The 19,507-nt window shown below is 45.6% G+C and overlaps 1 protein-coding gene and 1 long non-coding RNA gene across 2 annotated transcripts in view; one reads left to right on the top strand and one right to left on the bottom strand.

Annotated features, from left to right (window-relative positions):
- The window catches only part of LOC308313120 (uncharacterized protein), a 41,595-nt gene that overhangs the window by 4,845 nt on the left and 17,243 nt on the right, over window positions 1-19,507 (bottom strand). The window contains exons 7-13 of the mRNA XM_080760037.1: window positions 18,339-18,507; window positions 11,317-11,456; window positions 7,952-8,032; window positions 6,829-6,864; window positions 6,316-6,378; window positions 6,042-6,179; window positions 592-693 (exon numbers count right to left, since the gene is read on the bottom strand). Of these exons, the coding sequence (XP_080616163.1) occupies window positions 592-693; window positions 6,042-6,179; window positions 6,316-6,378; window positions 6,829-6,864; window positions 7,952-8,032; window positions 11,317-11,456; window positions 18,339-18,507 (729 nt within the window). The remainder of the gene's footprint in view (window positions 1-591; window positions 694-6,041; window positions 6,180-6,315; window positions 6,379-6,828; window positions 6,865-7,951; window positions 8,033-11,316; window positions 11,457-18,338; window positions 18,508-19,507) is intronic.
- Window positions 5,859-6,061, top strand: LOC308313126. Its single transcript, XR_013963849.1, has 2 exons — window positions 5,859-5,916; window positions 5,967-6,061. It is a non-coding gene; the product is annotated as an uncharacterized lncRNA (long non-coding RNA).

Raw genomic sequence — 19,507 nt, 5'->3', positions numbered from 1 at the left:
GCTATTTTTTTTGGTACCCATTTTGGGCAGGAATCCCTTTTGGTGTTAGCACGTTACGCTTTAGCTATTGAAAAAAAGCAGATCTACAAGCTCATAGCGCGCCACCGAGTGGCGCGCTACGAGCTTGTAGGTCTGCTCTTTTTGAAAAATCGAAGAACGACTGACATAGAAACATGGCTTTTTCAGAAAACTGTCAGGATGTAGAAGACATTTATATAGAATGTGTCAAAATGGGTTAATAATCGCCCATAATGGAGGCCAACGTCTGAAATCACGTTGATATTGATTTTAACCCATTCTGAACGGGAACCCATTTTGGTGTTAGCATCATGTCGTGCTTTAGCTATTGAAAAATAGCAGATCTACAAGCTCATAGCGCGCCACCGAGTGGCGCGCTACGAGCTTGTAGGTCTGCTATTTTTGAAAAATCGAAGAACGACTGACATTTTTAGAATCTGATCTCAGGTCAGAATGGGTTAATCAGACCAGTGTGTCCAGTGGAAACCTCGTATGAATCTGATCTCAGGTCAGAAAGGGTTAAGCCCCGTGCACGGCCCATCAATCATATAGTGTTGTTGATGTGTACAGTACCTGGGGGCTGAGCAGAGGATCAGTGGGGGAGGGAGCCGCGATGTCCATTTTGACAGGTTCACTGGCTGTGGGAGGGGGAGCACTGTACTGCACTGGAGCTGCCTGTACGCGCGCACGCACGCACGCACGCACACACACACACACACACACACACACACGCACACACACACACACACACACGCACACACACACACACACACACACACACGCACGCACACACAGAGCCATTAAAAAAGGTGCTATCGACGGCATTCAGCCACTAGATTTCACACTCCACAAATACCTGTGAAATAAGAACCATACGGTTCCTATTTCCCAGACTCGTGCCCAATAAGGCAGCACTCATGCAGTTTGTTAGCATTATTTGTAACAAACATGGCAGCTGCTCGCCAGCGGACAGAAGCGCCGTTGTCAGGTAAACAAAACACATTTTATTTGCTTCATTATTCACCTACCCAAAATTGTATTGACATAACCTTCAACAATATACTGAGGACAATGACAGTGATTTCAATGTAAGATTAAGCTAAACATAAGATTGAGCTCAAAACTAAAGTCATCTTGATATTCCTCCTAACATTAAAATGTCCTATGTGGGTTGCCTGGTAGGCAGCACAGCCCCGGTAGGTTGCCTGGTAGGCAGCACAGCCCCGGTAGGTTGCCTGGTAGGCAGCACAGCCCCGGTAGGTTGCCTGGTAGGCAGCACAGCCCCGGTAGGTTGCCTGGTAGGCAGCACAGCCCCGGTAGGTTGCCTGGTAGGCAGCACAGCCCCGGTAGGTTGCCTGGTAGGCAGCACAGCCCCGGTAGGTTGCCTGGTAGGCAGCACAGCCCCGGTAGGTGGAGTACAAAAAACTACAAATATTAAACCCAGCTTTGGACATTTTCCTACTTTTGAGGAGCTTCCAGTTGATCCCAATTCATCTAGTTAAGCTATAGGCTGAACTCACTGTTCAACATGCGATACCTTCAAAGTGCACGCACAGTTTGACTTGACTGGGAAATTATAGGAAACGTTATTCCCCTCAAAACCAATCCTGTCCTATAATGCTAACTTTACAATTACTAAACGAAATAAAACAACATAAAAACTTCCACTTTCATTATATCTGTCCAACTAAACAGATGCAGAGTCATAGTTTCTAAATAAGAAAATCTGCTCAGCTGGCGTCTCGCTTTAGAGTGCCAAGTCGTGCTTTGAGTCTGCGTCTGGCGCCTGGTATGCAACAAGGTCGTATAGCGTTGGACGCGGAAAGAAACCTTGACCAAGTGCCTCGACATACAGTTACTGTTTGACAAGCTGGGAGTTAGAATGTGTTTAGAAAATTCAAAGTTAAAATTTAAATAAAACAAAGGTGACATTCTGTGCTTCTGGGTGAGCATAACTGAACAGAACCACATGACACGTAAGATGCTGTGATTCATGTGGCTTCAGTTCAGTAATGGCCGAGGAATGTGAAATAGAATGAGAAATGAGAAGAATCTGCTTTCGGATTTAGAGAATAAAGTCGTAACTTTGAAAGTTGTCACAAAATAGTTATCAGCGTCTGATGCAATTAAGTCTAAAATAAAATGAAATAAATCTCGAATTCTACTTTTGACATTATTCTCGAAATACAAAAGAAAATAAATTATAACCTGAAAATGTCCTCTTCAGGGGAAACTACACAACTACAAACTACACAAGACTACAAAACAAAACTACTAAACGCTACACTACCAAACATTGATGTACACACAAGACGAAGACACGTCTACAAGCAGAGTCTGCTAGTGTAGAAACATACCATTGGCACTCCTGGGTAGTACTGGTTGAATGGGATAATAGACAACAGTTAGCATTAGTACAGCTGCCATGCAAAGGAGCTTAACTGTGTAGCATCATGGTGGCTCTAGGCCTTGCGTTGTTAGGACATCATGACATTTTGAATTTAAAAACGTTAATAGTCTAGTCACGTGTGCTTTTAGTAACCTCGGAAACACCTTGTTAGTCAGCAAGCTGAAAGCGTTACTATTTCTTGTGGTTTAACACCACGTAGGAATTGTCCCAGTCGTCAACTTGATCCAGTATGCGTTCATATTTAGGGATAGGGGTCGAGACTCGAGAGTCGAGACCTGTGCACTTCCATGAAAAGGACTTGAAACCTGAGTTACGAGTGTATCGATGCTGCCATCGAGGTTAGCGGGTCTTGAGACGACAGTCATGTCATTTTAATCAAATCGCTGATATCGATTGTCTAATTATGTCTTTTAAATTAAATTAAATTGAATTGGTCGTTGACAAAGGTCGTTAAACTAAACAAAGAAGAATAATTGGATTTCCTCACACCCTCGTTCACTTCCATTTCTTGTTTGGTCAGTTGATTGCTTCCTAGGAGGCATGTCTAAATGTGCAAAGCGGTCAAATAAAAGGCGTATAGCTACATTTCACCAAAGTCACAGAGAATAAGGCGGAAGCGAAATGCCATTCAAGTTCTAGGTTAAATTCTTGTAAGCGCCAAAGCTAAAAGCACCCCAACGTTACAGCATCATGCAGTACCTTCGGCTGTCTTCCAGTCGGAACAACACCAACTCTGGCTGACCGTTGTGGGTGCAGGACAATCATCTTCCTCCACCCAAAGGTAGGCATGGGGCCCTCCACCCCAAATTATCATCTGCCTCCACCCAAAGGTAGGCATGGGGCCCTCACCCCAAATTATCATCTGCCTCCACCCAAAGGTAGGCATGGGGCCCTCACCCCAAATTATCATCTGCCTCCACCCAAAGGTAGGCATGGGGCCCTCACCCCAAATTATCATCTGCCTCCACCCAAAGGTACGCATGGGGCCCTCCACCCCAAATTATCATCCTCCTCCACCCAAAGGTAGGCATGGGGCCCTCCACCCCAAATTATCATCTGCCTCCACCCAAAGGTACGCATGGGGCCCTCCACCCCAAATTATCATCTGCCTCCACCCAAAGGTACGCATGGGGCCCTCACCCCAAATTATCATCTGCCTCCACCCAAAGGTACGCATGGGGCCCTCCACCCAAAGGTAGGCATGGGGCCCTCCACCCAAAGGTACGCATGGGGCCCTCACCCCAAATTATCATCTGCCTCCACCCAAAGGTACGCATGGGGCCCTCACCCCAAATTATCATCTTCCTCCACCCAAAGGTAGGCATGGGGCCCTCCACCCAAAGGTAGGCATGGGGCCCTCCACCCCAAATTATCATCTTCCTCCACCCAAAGGTACGCATGGGGCCCTCCACCCCAAATTATCATCTTCCTCCACCCAAAGGTAGGCATTGGGCCCTCACCCCCAAATTTGTAGCAAGTCCCGTTCATTGACAATAACAATCCAATTGATAGTACAGTAATTCCAAAAAATAGGTTTAACATTCGCAAATTTCATTCATTATGATGGTGGTCACCTCTCCCCAGCTCCACACACCAAACACCCAATATTTAATTACCGGTACTATTACTATTCTCATATTTAGATATTATACGTTGTGTATTTCTTTTCAAAATAAATGTCCAGCTCATGTTTTTTGAAGGCTAGGTAAGTCTCATTCTGCTCACAAATTAAACAGTCACAGACTAATAATAGTTAAGAAGAGCAATACCAGTTCTGTAAATGTACTCTATTCCACCAAATAATACACACGTTGATAGTGGTATCAATGAGGAGGACACAGATCATTGAGCAGTCTCCAAAAGGCTATCAATGTCATTAAAATGAACCGTCCCTGTTAACTTGTTACATTGTGCAAACGTCTGAAATAAATGTTGGTTGTAAAATTAACTGAGAAAAGATGAACCAGTGTCTTTGTTTTAAACAATTTCAATTGTACAGAATGTGTTTTTTTGGATGCATGTTGTAATTGTATACAGATGTTGTTTATTAAATATAGTTAATGCTTACTCTGCTTATTGTGTTTGTTTGTAAGCCGCACTGCAGCTACGATTAAAACTGTAATCGCCTCATTGCCATAATGACATAAATAAATATTATTGATTGGTAGTCTTGTAGTTAATACGAGCCATCATTTGGGACACGTGACATAACGTAACATAAAGTAAAACAGGGAATTCTTAAATTGAAAATGTCATGGAATCCTTTTATGAATTTTAAAACAGACATTGTAACACAAGTTTCAGAAGAAGAACCTTCAGTCAAACCACAACATGGTGTAAAAAAAAGAAAGAAAAAAAAAGTTCAGTAGAGAGAATAAAACAACGTATTGAAGAAATGCGGAGGTGAAACAGCAGAGGTGAACAGAACAGAGATGACATTAAATGCCGCAGGGATTTAAACCATTGAATAGTTTCTTCAGTAACTACAAAACAGATGATATACTAAGTCAACAAACCACACGGTTATTGCTAAGAAAAGGATTAAAAAGTGGGGGCGATTCCCCGTTAATTAAGTCAGAGAGCTGGACTAGAACACTGTTTCTCAACGTCGGGTCCGGGGACCACCAGGGGTACCAAAATGGACCCTTAAGGGTCCGGGGACCAGCAGGGGTACCAAAATGAACCCTTAAGGGTCCGGGGACCAGCAGGGGTACCAAAATGGACCCTTAAGGGTTCGGGGACCAGCAGGGGTACCAAAATGAACCCTTAAGGGTCTGGGGACCAGCAGGGGTACCAAAATGAACCCTTAAGGGTCCGGGGACCAGCAGGGGTATACTATGGATAATATGACTGTGATGATGAATTAAAAGGAGGTGAGATAGTCGTAGGCTGTCTGAGGTGAAGCCAGCTATAGACCACCGCCCTACCGGCTAGCGTTCGCTATTCATAATAGTCTCCTGATCTCCCTTCATAATAAAACTAGTAAACTACCACTGATTCCAATGGTGAGACCGATTGTATGGCAGTATTGTATTCTGATGGGTTTTGATTGGCAGTCTATCGTTCAATAAATCACTCTGAAAGTGATCCACGCGATGTTGTAGATATCGTGCTTGGTGTAATCGTCGCTTAACTCTGAGAGCGTACAAATGTACGCTACACACTCGTACGCTACGCTTCCACCTGTGAAATGGGGGTCCGTCCGTGGCCCAGTCAGTGCATATGAAAGCGGGGGTCCTTGAAATGAAAAAAGGGTTGAGAATCACTGGACTATACCATTGGCCCGGGGCCGTACTGGGTAAAAGGTTGAGAATCACTGGACTATACCATTGGCCCGGGGCCGTAAAAGGTTGAGAATCACTGGACTATACCATTGGCCCGGGGCCGTAAAAGGTTGAGAATCACTGGACTATACCATTGGCCCGGGGCCGTAAAAGGTTGAGAATCACTGGACTGTACCATTGGCCCGGGGCCGTACTGGGTAAAGGGTTGAGGATCACTGGACTGTACCATTGGCCCGGGGCCGTACTGGGTAAAGGGTTGAGGATCACTGGACTGTACCATTGGCCCGGGGCCGTACTAAAAACAAGGGTTGATAATCACTGGACTATACCATTGGCCCGGGGCCGTACTGGCCAGGCGGTGGGCCGTTCCACTGCGGCTGAGGCTGGGCCGGGGCGTACATGGCCGGACCGCTAGGCGGGTACATGGGGTTCTGCGGGGGATACATGGGGTTCTGCGGGTTGAAACCCTACAGAGAGACAAGAGACAGAGACGGAAAGAGAGGTTTAACAAACATTCATCATGATGATATTATCTAAAAAACTAAAAAGGTATCATCGTTTACCTCTGCAAACAGACAGACAGACAGACAGACAGTTACTAACCGGGCTGGGGGGAGGGCCATTCCACTGTCCCTGTCCACCTGGGGGAGGGTGTACCATAGGACCCTATCAGAACGCACGCACACACGCATGCACATGCGCACGCACACACACACACACACACACACACACACACACACACACACACACACACACACACACACACACACACACACACACACACACACACACACACACACACACACACACACACACACACACACACACACACACACACACACACACACACACACACACACACACACACACTTTACAATCTGGAGCATTTAGCAGATGCAGTTATCCAGAGCGATAAGCAAGGTATAATCACATAATGTCGACTACAGGCAAAAAATAAACTCCACACACATGCACGCACGCACACGTGCACACACACACGTGCACACACACACACACACACACACACACACACACACACACACACACACACACACACACACACACACACACACACCCCCCGATTGTTCACTGTTGTGCATGTCATGTGTTGCGTACCGTTACGTTGGGGTCAGGGCCTCCGTGGTAGTACATCTAGAAACACAGAGAAACGGCAGCATCGTGAATGATTCCATCACATGCATCCATAGAATGACTTCAGTCACAGTGTTTTCAATCTAATCATGAACACGACACATTGTCCATCAATTCATCAACTCCTCCCTCGCCATCATCCCCTGTTGATCTCATTCCTTCCACTCCTACACATTCTACTTTACTCTATCTCTCTGTCTCTCTCTGTCTCTCTATCTCTCTCTCTGTCTCTCTCTCTATCTCTCTCTATCGCCCTCATTCCTGTAACTAGCCTGTGTGGGAGGTTGTGCGTGCGGTCATCTCGATGCAATGCTCGGCATCTGTCAATCTGTCAGCGTTTTGACCTGAGCAAAAGCAGGTTTGTCAGAGTGGACTTGCGGTGCAGCATACCTAACCTAACCGTCAGGGAATCTCTGACAGGCATCTCAACATCATGCATGGAAAGGATAGTGCACGGCACATCCTCCTAGGTCCTTTCCAGGCATTCGTTTATCTCCTTTAATGATGGCTAGAAGTTAGCCATTTACTCCTATAAACATCCGAAAACTATCCAAATTTACATGGGCAGCCAGCATGAAATTTCATCTCTGTCTTCACTTTCTGCTTCTTAGACACTTGAATATCAGGGACCGGTTTCTGAGAATTTATATCATAAACACAATGAATTAAATAAACCCAACCTTTCTTACACTGTGATTGGTGACACATGACCGTTTCACAAATCAATCACACGTGATGATTCCTGTGGTCGGATCTTAGATTGATAAAAACGAGGGTCATTGTCTCTCTCTCCCTCTGTCTCTCCCTCTTCCTCTCCATTGTCTCTCTCTCTGTCTCTCCCTTTTCCTCTACATTGTATCTCTCTGTCTCTCCCTCTTCATTGTCTCTCTCTCTGTCTCTCCCTCTTCCTCTCCATTGTCTCTCTCTCTCTGTCTCTCCCTCTTCCTCTTCCACACGCCTCTTGAGGTCCTTCTTTCCTCACATCTGTTCTTCCTCTCCATCATTTCTCTGTGCCGTATCAATCATTTAGCTTTCCTCAATCCCATACCACTTCGGGTCCTAAATACCCCACCCGCCCCCCCCTTACCGCTCCGGGCCCAGGGGTGTTGTAGTCGGGTGGAGGCACACCAGGGCCATGAGGATCAGGGTGCACCATCTGGGGACTGCCCTGTGGAGAGAGAGAGAGAGAACATGAGGATCAGGGTGCACCATCTGGGGACTGCCCTGTAGAGAGAGAGAGAGAACATGAGGATCAGGGTGCACCATCTGGGGACTGCCCTGTAGAGAGAGAGAGAGAGAGAACATGAGGATCAGGGTGCACCATCTGGGGACTGCCCTGTAGAGAGAGAGAGAGAGAGAGAGAGAGAGAGAGAACATGAGGATCAGGGATGCACCATCTGGGGACTGCCCTGTGGAGAGAGAGAGAGAGAGAGAGAACATGAGGATCAGGGTGCACCATCTGGGGACTGCCCTGTGGAGAGAGAGAGAGAGAACATGAGGATCAGGGTGCACCATCTGGGGACTGCCCTGTAGAGAGAGAGAGAGAACATGAGGATCAGGGTGCACCATCTGGGGACTGCCCTGTAGAGAGAGAGAGAGAGAGAACATGAGGATCAGGGTGCACCATCTGGGGACTGCCCTGTAGAGAGAGAGAGAGAGAGAGAGAACATGAGGATCAGGGTGCACCATCTGGGGACTGCCCTGTGGAGAGAGAGAGAGAGAGAGAACATGAGGATCAGGGTGCACCATCTGGGGACTGCCCTGTAGAGAGAGAGAGAGAGAGAGAGAGAGAGAGAGAACATGAGGATCAGGGTGCACCATCTGGGGACTGCCCTGTGGAGAGAGAGAGAGAGAGAACATGAGGATCAGGGTGCACCATCTGGGGACTGCCCTGTGGAGAGAGAGAGAGAGAGAGAGAGAGAACATGAGGATCAGGGTGCACCATCTGGGGACTGCCCTGTGGAGAGAGAGAGAGAGAGAGAGAGAGAGAGAGAACATGAGGATCAGGGTGCACCATCTGGGGACTGCCCTGTAGAGAGAGAGAGAGAACATGAGGATCAGGGTGCACCATCTGGGGACTGCCCTGTGGAGAGAGAGAGAGAGAGAACATGAGGATCAGGGTGCACCATCTGGGGACTGCCCTGTGGAGAGAGAGAGAGAGAGAGAGAGAGAGAGAGAGAGAGAGAGAGAGAGAGAGAGAGAACATGAGGATCAGGGTGCACCATCTGGGGACTGCCCTGTGGAGAGAGAGAGAGAGAGAACATGAGGATCCGGGTGCACCATCTGGGGACTGCCCTGTGGAGAGAGAGAGAGAGAGAGAGAGAGAACATGAGGATCAGGGTGCAGCATCTGGGGACTGCCCTGTGGAGAGAGAGAGAGAGAGAGAGAGAGAGAGAGAGAGAGAGAGAACATGAGGATCAGGGTGCACCATCTGGGGACTGACCTGTAGAGAGAGAGAGAGAGAGAGAGAGAGAGAGAGAGAGAACATGAGGATCAGGGTGCACCATCTGGGGACTGCCCTGTGGAGAGAGAGAGAGAGAGAGAGAGAGAGAGAGAGAGAGAGAGAGAACATGAGGATCAGGGTGCACCATCTGGGGACTGCCCTGTAGAGAGAGAGAGAGAGAGAGAGAGAGAACATGAGGATCAGGGTGCACCATCTGGGGACTGCCCTGTAGAGAGAGAGAGACGGAGAGAACAGGCTGATTTGATGTACTGTAGGTGTGTGTGTGCGTGCGTGTGCGTGAGACAAGCATGAACGCTGACAGTGTCACGGGATCGCGCCCCGCTTGTCGGGCGTTCCTCTCAATCTGACAGGCGTAGCTCCTGTCACATTTTCTCAGTGTCCTTTGAAAGGGATGACGTAATACAACTGTGCCAGAGAATAGTGGCGGTAACATTATCTGATCATATCGGATAAGAGCGTCGATCTGCTAAATGACTACATTGTAAAGTTGTATCAATGTAGCTATTATATAAGCTATATATAATAGTAGCTATATATAATCCAAGGAAAAACAAACATAGCTTGCATACCTTGATTTTCTTTACACAAATGATATGTCGTCACTATATTGACCGACATATTTTAAGTAACTGTATCTAACTAGTTACAGTAGCTACCAGCTGACCAAAATCGACTGAGAATGACGATCACTCCCTCTTCAGCTACAGCCATCTTGGAAAAGGACTGAAATGGGGAGCGCTTTCAGACTGAATAATGGAGTAAAACTAAATGTGAATTCAGGCCGAGCGTCAGGGTATAATTTAGGGACTGTTTGTTGGCCACTTTTCCTGAAAGTTTGGTTTCGTGTCTTTCAGTGCAAAGCTTCAGAGTGTTCCTGTAAAGTTATAGCCCGTCTGTTCCCTGTAGGGCAGACAGACACAGCAGGCGATAACGATACCCTCTCTATTTGGGCGGGGTGATATAGTGGAGCAAATCCTTGCTGTACTGCATTTGAAAGATTACATCTTCAGATGATGTGACTCAGCACGAGACTGGCTAAAAGCCCGATTTATATTTCGTTGTACGATGACACAGAAAATAGCCAAGATTTGTTTTGAGCTTTTCTGCTTTTATTGATAGTATCAAGTGAAGGTAGACAGGAAAGAGGGATAGAGAGAAGGGGAGATACTCGCAGCAAAGGTGGTCACGAACGGGACTCGAACACGCGACGCGCTGTCAGGCCAGAGCCTATATGAGGCATGCGCCTGGACCACATGGCCAGCCCCGTGATTTACCATTCTGTAAATCGTGTGGACGTCAAATGTGGCCTTTTGGTCAGATGTTTCTCCATTTAAATAACCTCTTAAATGTAGACCTATTAATTAACCCACAATATAGGCTACTGTGTATACCAAAATGTTTACTTGCATAATGGGGAGACTTTAGTGTAATTATGCATTTACCATTGCAAACGTCAACTCTGTAATTTAATTAGTTTATGAGCCACTGTTGTCCAACTCTTTAGACTGCGTCAGACAGAACACCTAGGGTCAGTAATTCCAAGGTCAGTCATTCCCGGTCATTCGTATTGTTTCAAGCTATGAGCCGCCTGTGACACTCAAGCGACAGCTTTTGTTAGCGAGGTTAGCGAGGTGCGGAAACTGCGAATGGCTGTGCGGGCTTGCGTGCATCTTCAAAACTACAGTACACTGGACAGAACTATACCGTCAGCTCAACCCTGTTCAGGACCCATTTTGTAGATGGATCGGCTATTTTAGTTCTTCTTAGTTCTTAGTTTGTTAGTACCTGTACGATGGTGGTGTGTGTGTGGTGGTGGTGGATGTGTTCTGTTAGTACCTGTACGATGGTGGTGTGCGTGGTGGTTGATGTACAGAACACTGTTAGTACCTGTACGATGGTGGTGTGTGTGGTGGTGGTGGTGGATGTGTTCTGTTAGTACCTGTACGATGGTGGTGTGCGTGGTGGTGGTGGATGTGTTCTGTTAATACCTGTACGATGGTGGTGTGTGTGGTAGTGGCGGACGACTTCTGCTTGAAGATCTTCTTCCGACAGCAGCAGCATACTCCAGCGGGTATCCCCAGGAGCAACAGGAGCGCCATGAGAGGGTTACCCCCGAACTCGTGTTGGTCTGGGGATGGAACACACATGAGAGGGTTAATTATTACCCCCTGGCCTATGGGTTATTCCCCCCTGGCCTATGGGTTATTACCCCCTGGCCTGTCCCCTCATGATGGTCTGGGAAACGTTGACGATGGAGAGGAGCCACTATATTTCCACACTCACTCCAGAGAGGCCACATTGCATATTACCGTCGTAGCAAAGATAGCCGATCTACAACCTCAAAAAGTGTCGCAGTGCGACGCTATTTTTCAATTGGAATCCTGAAAAGTATACCATTTTCATTTATTTTCAAATGCCTTTAATTATAGTTATGTTAACATTATAAACTAAATACAAATACAAAAAGACAATGTTTTAATACTACTCATTAAGCTACTAATTTAGACTCTAAGTAATTAGTACCACCACCCAGGGTTCGGGGTACCCCCTGCAGCCTCTGTGGGGGTTCCAGGGGGTCCCCAGGGTTCGGGGTACCCCCTGCAGCCTCTGTGAGGGTTCCAGGGGGTCCCCAGGGTTCCGGGTACCCCCTGCAGCCTCTGTGGGGGTTCCAGGGGGTCCCTGGTTCCGGGTACCCCCTGCAGCCTCTGTGAGGGTTCCAGGGGGTCCCTGGTTCCGGGTACCCCCTGCAGCCTCTGTGAGGGTTCCAGGGGGTCCCTGGTTCCGGGTACCCCCTGCAGCCTCTGTGGGGGTTCCAGGGGGTCCCTGGTTCCGGGTACCCCCTGCAGCCTCTGTGGGGGTTCCAGGGGGTACCCAGGGTTCCGGGTACCCCCTACAGCCTCTGTGGGGGTTCCAGGGGGTCCCCAGCAAGATGTGTTAATGTAGCATCACAATCCTTTTAAACACTTTATCTATTTGTACGTTGGCTATTCAGAAATAGCAGATCTACAAGCTCACAGCCTTGCACATCTGCTAGTTTTGAAATGTTTTGACAAATACATACAAATACATAACCTTTTTAGATGGGGGACCGCGGCCAAACATATCAATGTGGGGGTCCTTGATACGAAAACGTTTGAGAACTACAGATGCACCGTACGAGAAAGATCCTGTGGACGGGTATGATATAACATTGATGATGATAGAACATTAATATAAAACATAAATTATGGATTTTATTTATAAAAAAACCTTGAAAGATCGGCTTAAAACCGCGGGCCAACCCATCAGACCACTTAACAGTCAGATGGGTGGGCCGTGAATGCTCTCAAGATCTTCAGGCGGGCAGTGATCCAGAAAGGGTTGGAACCAGTGGTGTAGCCTTTGATCTACAGATCAATTCTCATGAGTGGCCCGTATTTGTTGCCAAGAAAACATGGCGTCTCATTTGATCCCAGCTTAAACTCGTAAAGCCACATAAACAAACATAAACAAACATGTTCATCATCCGAGTAACATGATTAACATCCATGATCAGATGAATCATTCACATAATCACCCACATAATCCCATATGCTATTTAATCTTGCTCGTCTAAAAGAAAACACTCAATAGGTTACAAATTGGGCAGAACGCTGCTGCTAGATTTTGAACTAGAAGCAGGAGAGAACATAAATGACTCCTAATACTGCTCTGATTGCTTGCCTATCCGTTTAGGAAGGAACTTCATATCATGGGCTGGCCCCATAATGACATTCTTGCGTCATTAACTCAGTCAGTATGCAGCCTGAGATCCTCCGCTCTTGAACATCACTGTCTTTTTGTATCACTTCTTAATCCCTCTATACCTACTGTAAGTAAAGGAGACCTGAGTTGGCAGTGGACTTTGTGTGCTTTAAACCCTCCAAAATGTCTTCGCTGAGTAATCTACAAGCTCACCTCACAACCTGTCACCATGCGATACGTTGTGACTCGCGAGCTTGTAGAGTGGCTATTTTCGGCTATGTTATACTCTCTCAAGTCGTTAAAACATGCTTTTATTGAAAGGCCCTTTCAAAATGTGAGGCTTTATTGTCAGATTTTCTTTAAATGTTTTACTTCACTGCGCTTTATATTTTATACAAGAGCGTTTGAGTGAATTTCGTCGAGGTCTGGATGGACGTGAGAAAAGTAGATAATAGATATTTGCCTCCTGTTAGCTCATTCTTTCTTTGCATACACGAGTTTTATGCACATTTTCTTTTAAGGCGTGTTCGCTCAGTGTTGTGGGAAGGGGCTTACGGAAATTTGTTTTGGGTGTTTTCCGTCGCCATATTGCATTCCAACAACTTTCTTCTATAGTCGAACTGGAACTGGAAGCTCTTTGTGTGGAAACTTTACACGTCTCTGTATGTTAAAGCCCACATGTCACTGTCACTTACTGACAATTATTTTCGGTATGCAGTCCTCTGGGGACAGGCCGCAATAGCCTCACACGACAGTGACGACACTGGGTATTATTTCCCTCTGCAGATTCCTGCATGGCCACGCAAGGCCAAGGGGTGGGAGGATGAGAGGGAGAGAGAGAGAGAGAGAGAGAGAGAGAGAGAGAGAGCACAAAGAGCTGAGAGAAGGGGAGAGTGGAACCAAATGGACCCTTATCTTGCAAATCTGGAATTGCACAAATAGCACCAAATGGACCGTTACGTTACGAGTCCATTTGGTACCATTTTCTGCACTCCCAGATTTAATTTAACACTCAGGAAAAATATGGTGTGAGAGGAGCTCGGGCACGTAGCCAGGGGAGAGAAACAGAGAGTGGGGTGCAGGAAAGCTAAAAATAGGACAGTTTGTTGGCTTTAGCTCTGTAGCTTTATTGTTAAAAATAGAGTTAGCGCTGGGGCAGACTTTCAAGTCAAATGTCCACCAGTGTCATTCTCTAAATAAAGCTAATTCAATACCCACATGTGACACCTAAATTCAATTTGACATCAAGTTTGTTTTTGATAGGGAGGTCTCACAGAATGACACCAACACCAACACCCAAGCTGATCTGTGTGTCTGGGCCCGATCGTTTTGGCCAGAATTTTAGGGCCATGGCTAACATGTGTAAAGAAGGAGAACGATATGCACATCCCAGTTTCAGAATACAGTGCTGGACCCCAAAAAAATTGTCTGAATGAAGAAAAAAGTGGAATGTCCGAACACGATATAGTTCTGCTCCCCGTCTTTTTTATTTCAACCTAAATACAACAACGTTAGAAAGCCCGGAGGGGTGAAAGCTTCGGTCTTTGACGGAAATAAAGTTTGTATTGCAGTGCAATACGGTTGTTAGCTTGTTAGCTGTGCATTATTCTGAATACGTTGAGCCCTGCCTACGCACACCCGCCTCAGAGCAAACAGGTGTGCATATAAGACGTTGTTGCCTGTAATACACATTGTGCCTTTATCGTGTGTTTATGGCGTGGGTTCACGACTGTCTGAAAGAACGGATAGATAACGTTGGCAAATTAAAATGCTTAGTCTGTCGAGTGACAGACGACAGGTAACAAGCCAGAATTTACTTGACTGATTGTCTCGCATTGTGGATTTGTACTGCAATTCACCCACATGTTATTTAATTCCTCAGGGTCTTCAAAGTTTGAGCCTGGATGTGAGATGAAACTGTTCTACAGTAACCTGCTTTGCACAATTTATAATTTTACTTGACTGTGTGCAATACTGCTTTTAGTTTCGTTTGTATTTATAATGTCTTATTGTTAATAAAAACAGAATTTACACATTGCTTTCAAATGTAGGGTACCTAATGTCATAACCCGGTCAATTAAGCAATCAATGAATGAGAAACACTTTTAATTGCTTGTAACCGTGTGCATAAATACATGTATGTACAACAGGTGCTGGTGATGAGAGCAAAACACATGCAAACATATCATTATAGATGTATACACAATTACACACGTCTCCAATAGACTTTTTGCAGTCATATGTTTATTATCAGGTTGATTTTAGAAAATACACTGTCTCTATAAAGTACACAGAACATATGCCATGCATAATTGTAAAAATGCTATAAAATGTAGATTGAATGATTAACCCATTTAGGCCTGACGCTGAAATTAAAATTTGAAATGTCATGACAGTTTTCTGAAATACCTCATGTTTCTGTATCAGTGGTACTCCATATTTCATGTCAAGGACCCCCAGAATTATATGTAATTGGCCACCGACCCCCATCTGAAAATATGTGGTTCCAGGGACCCCCCCCCCCCCGGAAGCAAAGATTTGAGTTAAAAACGTTCGCTCTGAAATAATATAAATTCAAAGATTTGCCGCGCTACAAGCGTGTAGATCTGCTATTTTTCAATAGCTAAAGCATAACATAATGCTTAAAACACTAAAAGGGGTCCCCGCCCAAAATGGGTTAACTTGCATTTAATTGCATGTAAATTCCATTTTACTATCAGCCCACTCAAGGGAGGGTCATTAGTATTGGGTCTGCGCCGTGTCAGGGAACAGCCACTGAGCGATATTGGACAGTAGGAAGAACATCCCGATATTCCATTCCGACTCCGGTTGTTCGTCCGGGTCTGTTAAAAAGAGATGGGTGAAAGGGGGACGGGATACAGTGTTGATTATTTTTATATTTTGCTACACTAAGTTAACGTCAAAGAACATGTTTGCAATGAAAAGGAGCGTTAAGCATCTGTTACAGTACGTTTTAACAGTGGGCGACAGCCAGACGGATTCTCCGGAAGTGCATTATTTGTCTATGCCTGGGACCCGGAAACTACTGGCGATAGTAGGTGACGTCGCCCGAAATTCAAGCGACGCTCGCCGCTGGTCTCTAAGGTCTCCCGCTGTTAAAATGTACCGATACAAAATATGGAAAAAAGAAACAGACACTTTGGCAGGATAAAAGCTTCATGAGGCTGTGCCCAATAAGACGAGCACAATTGACCTATAGCTAAGCCCCTCCCCAAACTGCTATGGTCCAATCACAGCTAAGCATAACATGGGTTAGACAAACCTCTCCACCAATAGTTTTCCTATTATGATAAAACATTGTTTTATAAAATAAATGTCCTGCAGATATTTTTCCAGTGCATACGGCAGGCCTTGTTGACGGATTTGGAAGAGGTTTTGAAGGTCTGGTTCCAAAACCATGAACCAGTATTTTATGTGTAAAATCCATCATATTTACATTGGAATGAATGAGCCTGGCTGGAAGTGGGAGAGGGACGGGGCTTAGCTAAAGGTGAATTTACAATACTTGTTGGTTTACATAGAGCGCTACGTTTTACATGAAGAAACACTATGAAAGAGAGACTTACTTGTCTAAATACACATTCCCAATTCAGCGTCGCTCCTCGTCTGCAGACTGTCCTTCAACCAGTGGTGCACGGGGCGCCACAGCGTGGTACCACGGGGCGCCACGGCGTGCCACAGCGTGGTACCAAAAATAAACCTGACGTGCATGCGCAGGTACGGCACGGTACGGTGAACGCGCGTGCATGCGCGTTAGAACGCGTCTCCCTAGATTCAAGAGAAGACGCACCAAGCATAGCCTACGCAACTCCAGTGGTTACTTGTTGGTTAACATGTTGGTTAACATGTTTACTGGCGGTGAGTGCACTAGAAGTACCCAAATCAAATGGCCAATGCACAGCGTGTAAAGTACTACCAAAATCAAATGGCATAACAACAGGTTTAACGTTCTCATACAGGTGGCTCAGGGGTAGAGTGGCTGGATGGTAACCGCAAGGTTGCCAGTTCGAACCCTGTGGGCTCCCCCAGAGTTAGTGTCAAAGTGTCCTGAACCCCTAATTGCTCCTGATGTGCTGGTTGGTGCCTTGCATGGTTTCCGCCGCCATCGCTGTATGAATGGGTGAATGTAATGCACAAATCGCCTTGGATAAAAGGCGCTATATAAATGCACCATTTACCATTAACGATATAAAAGCCACACAGCAGTATGGCTCCAGGAGTAGACCACTGCCTCTGTGGTGTTCGGTTTGCACGCAACAAGAATGCCTCCTCCTCTATCAAAGAAGAGATTTGTCCAAAGCAAAGCAGCAAAGTAGTAGTCTGATTATTTTAAGTGTACTTTTGTGTTTGTGTGTCTAATACTCTACAAGCTCATAGTGCGCCACCGAGTGGCACGCCACGAGCTTGTAGCTCTGCTATTTTTGAAAAATCGTAAAAATGTGGCACAAATCTTTGAATATATATTCTTTCAAAGTGAATGTTTTTAACTCATGTCTTGTACCACTGGGAGAAAAATAAATCACCATTAGCATACAGCACTGCCTTCAACACACGCCATCGGGGAAACGAAAGCCCCAGATTTACTAATAGAGGGGGAAAAATGCTAAAATAATATGCCTTTAAAGTCTTATGTTTTACTATAACAGTAACACACAAGCATGTGTTTCTGTTTAAGTGATTGTGCGCGGTATGTGTGTGTGAGTCTCTGTATCCAATGGACTGTGTTGTGTGTACATGGTCTTTTGCACAGTTGGCTTGAATGGGCGTGTCATTTTTTCCACAGTCTAGTAGCTTAGCTGTGTGACCATGATGTCATCACTGGTTAACTTACAGGACAGGCATAATTAATACACGATAACCCTTCCACAGTAGTAGTAGCTTTATCATATTTTCGACTATTTTGCATATTTTCCTACATAATGCCTCATTTGCATATTTAAAAATGTAAACTTTGTAATACAATAAATCATTGTCTTCGTGTAAGTACTCAATTGGGGGAAATGTCATGGTGATAATAATCTAATATTAGGTATGGTTTTGCTCCACTCAATTCATAATTAACGTTTCAATTTTGGAGCTCCCATTGGGAACCAACCGGTGGAAAAGAACTGAACCGGTTCCCACTGGGAACCAACCGGTGGAAAAGAACTGAACCGGTTCCCATTGGGAACCAACCGGTGGAAAAGAACTGAACCGGTTCCCATTGGGAACCAACCGGTGGAAACGGGCCTTAGTGTCAACGCCTGAGTATATATATATGACCCACCGGTCAGGTCCATCCTGGTGACGGAGACGAGGCGGGCCTTCCTGTCGCGGAGGTAGTAGCGTCCCTCGTCGGTGGTGTTGACGTGTCGGATCTCCACGTAGGACGAGTGGGTCCTGACGCGGTCAAAGTAGTCGGCAAGGTCCTGAGACACGGTCGCACCATCTCTCACCTGGAGGAGGGGAAGAAGAAGAGAGAGTGCAGGAGGGGGTTTATCATTTTGCCAAAGCACCAGCGCTCAACCCAGCAGTCTGCCGTCACCCAGGCGGATGCGTGCATACGACTTCTTGGTAACCTCCCACGTTACATTGGTTCTAAATTTGAACTTGTCCAAAACTCTCTCAACCTCAGATAAAATGCTTGGTTACGCTATGTCGTTCCCCCAACTAAATCTGAGGCTGGGAAAAAAAGCATTGCTTATTTCGGACCCTGGTCTTAGAATGACCTACAGTCCAGACTCAAACTAGCTGCTGTGATTCCCCTAGTGAGCTTTAAAAGGATTGCCATGGGCACACTTCTCATACATTGCTCCTGCTTTGACGTATAGCAACTGTCTGCTTGCTTTTTAGTCAACTAGCAATTTCCGTTGCTTAGTTTTTTAGTCCTTATTGGTCACATTCCTGTTCTCCCTTTAAGCTTCTTCGGTAGTGGGTTCTGTATTTATGAGCATTGTATGTCTGTCCTGGTTTTTTGTTGTGTATTTTTTGTTACTGGCAGAGTTGTGTCACTTATTTTGCCTATTGTTCTGGCCAGTTCACAACTTGTAAAAGAGACTTCAGTCTCAATGTGGTTTTTACTGGTTAAATAAAGGTTAAATAAAAATAAATAAATTACTGGTAGTCTTTCCATGCATTACATGAAAACTCCTGAGACAGTCGTTAAAGTTGATTGAGTCGGATACTGTTTCTCCCTCTAACATTTCCTCGTATTTCCAGTTTATTGATATAATGTCATCCAGTGCATAGCCTACTGCAGGCCTTGTTGACCAAAATTAGAAGAATTTTTTTAGCTCTTGCAATTGAAAAGATCGATTATTTATTGGAGAAATACCATATTTTTACCGTACCGTACTTTTTGTTTTTATTTATTTATTTTATCCTGAAGCCCTTGACACATACAGTAGTATGGAAGACAGACAATGATAGAAAAAAACAATGATTAATAGTTTAGTT

This window comes from Protomyctophum bolini, assembly GCF_963924005.1.
Source record: "Protomyctophum bolini genome assembly, chromosome: 3".
NCBI lineage: Eukaryota > Metazoa > Chordata > Actinopteri > Myctophiformes > Myctophidae > Protomyctophum > Protomyctophum bolini.
The sequence above is the reverse complement of the archived record's forward strand: the minus strand, read 5'-3'. Positions and strand labels throughout refer to the sequence as shown.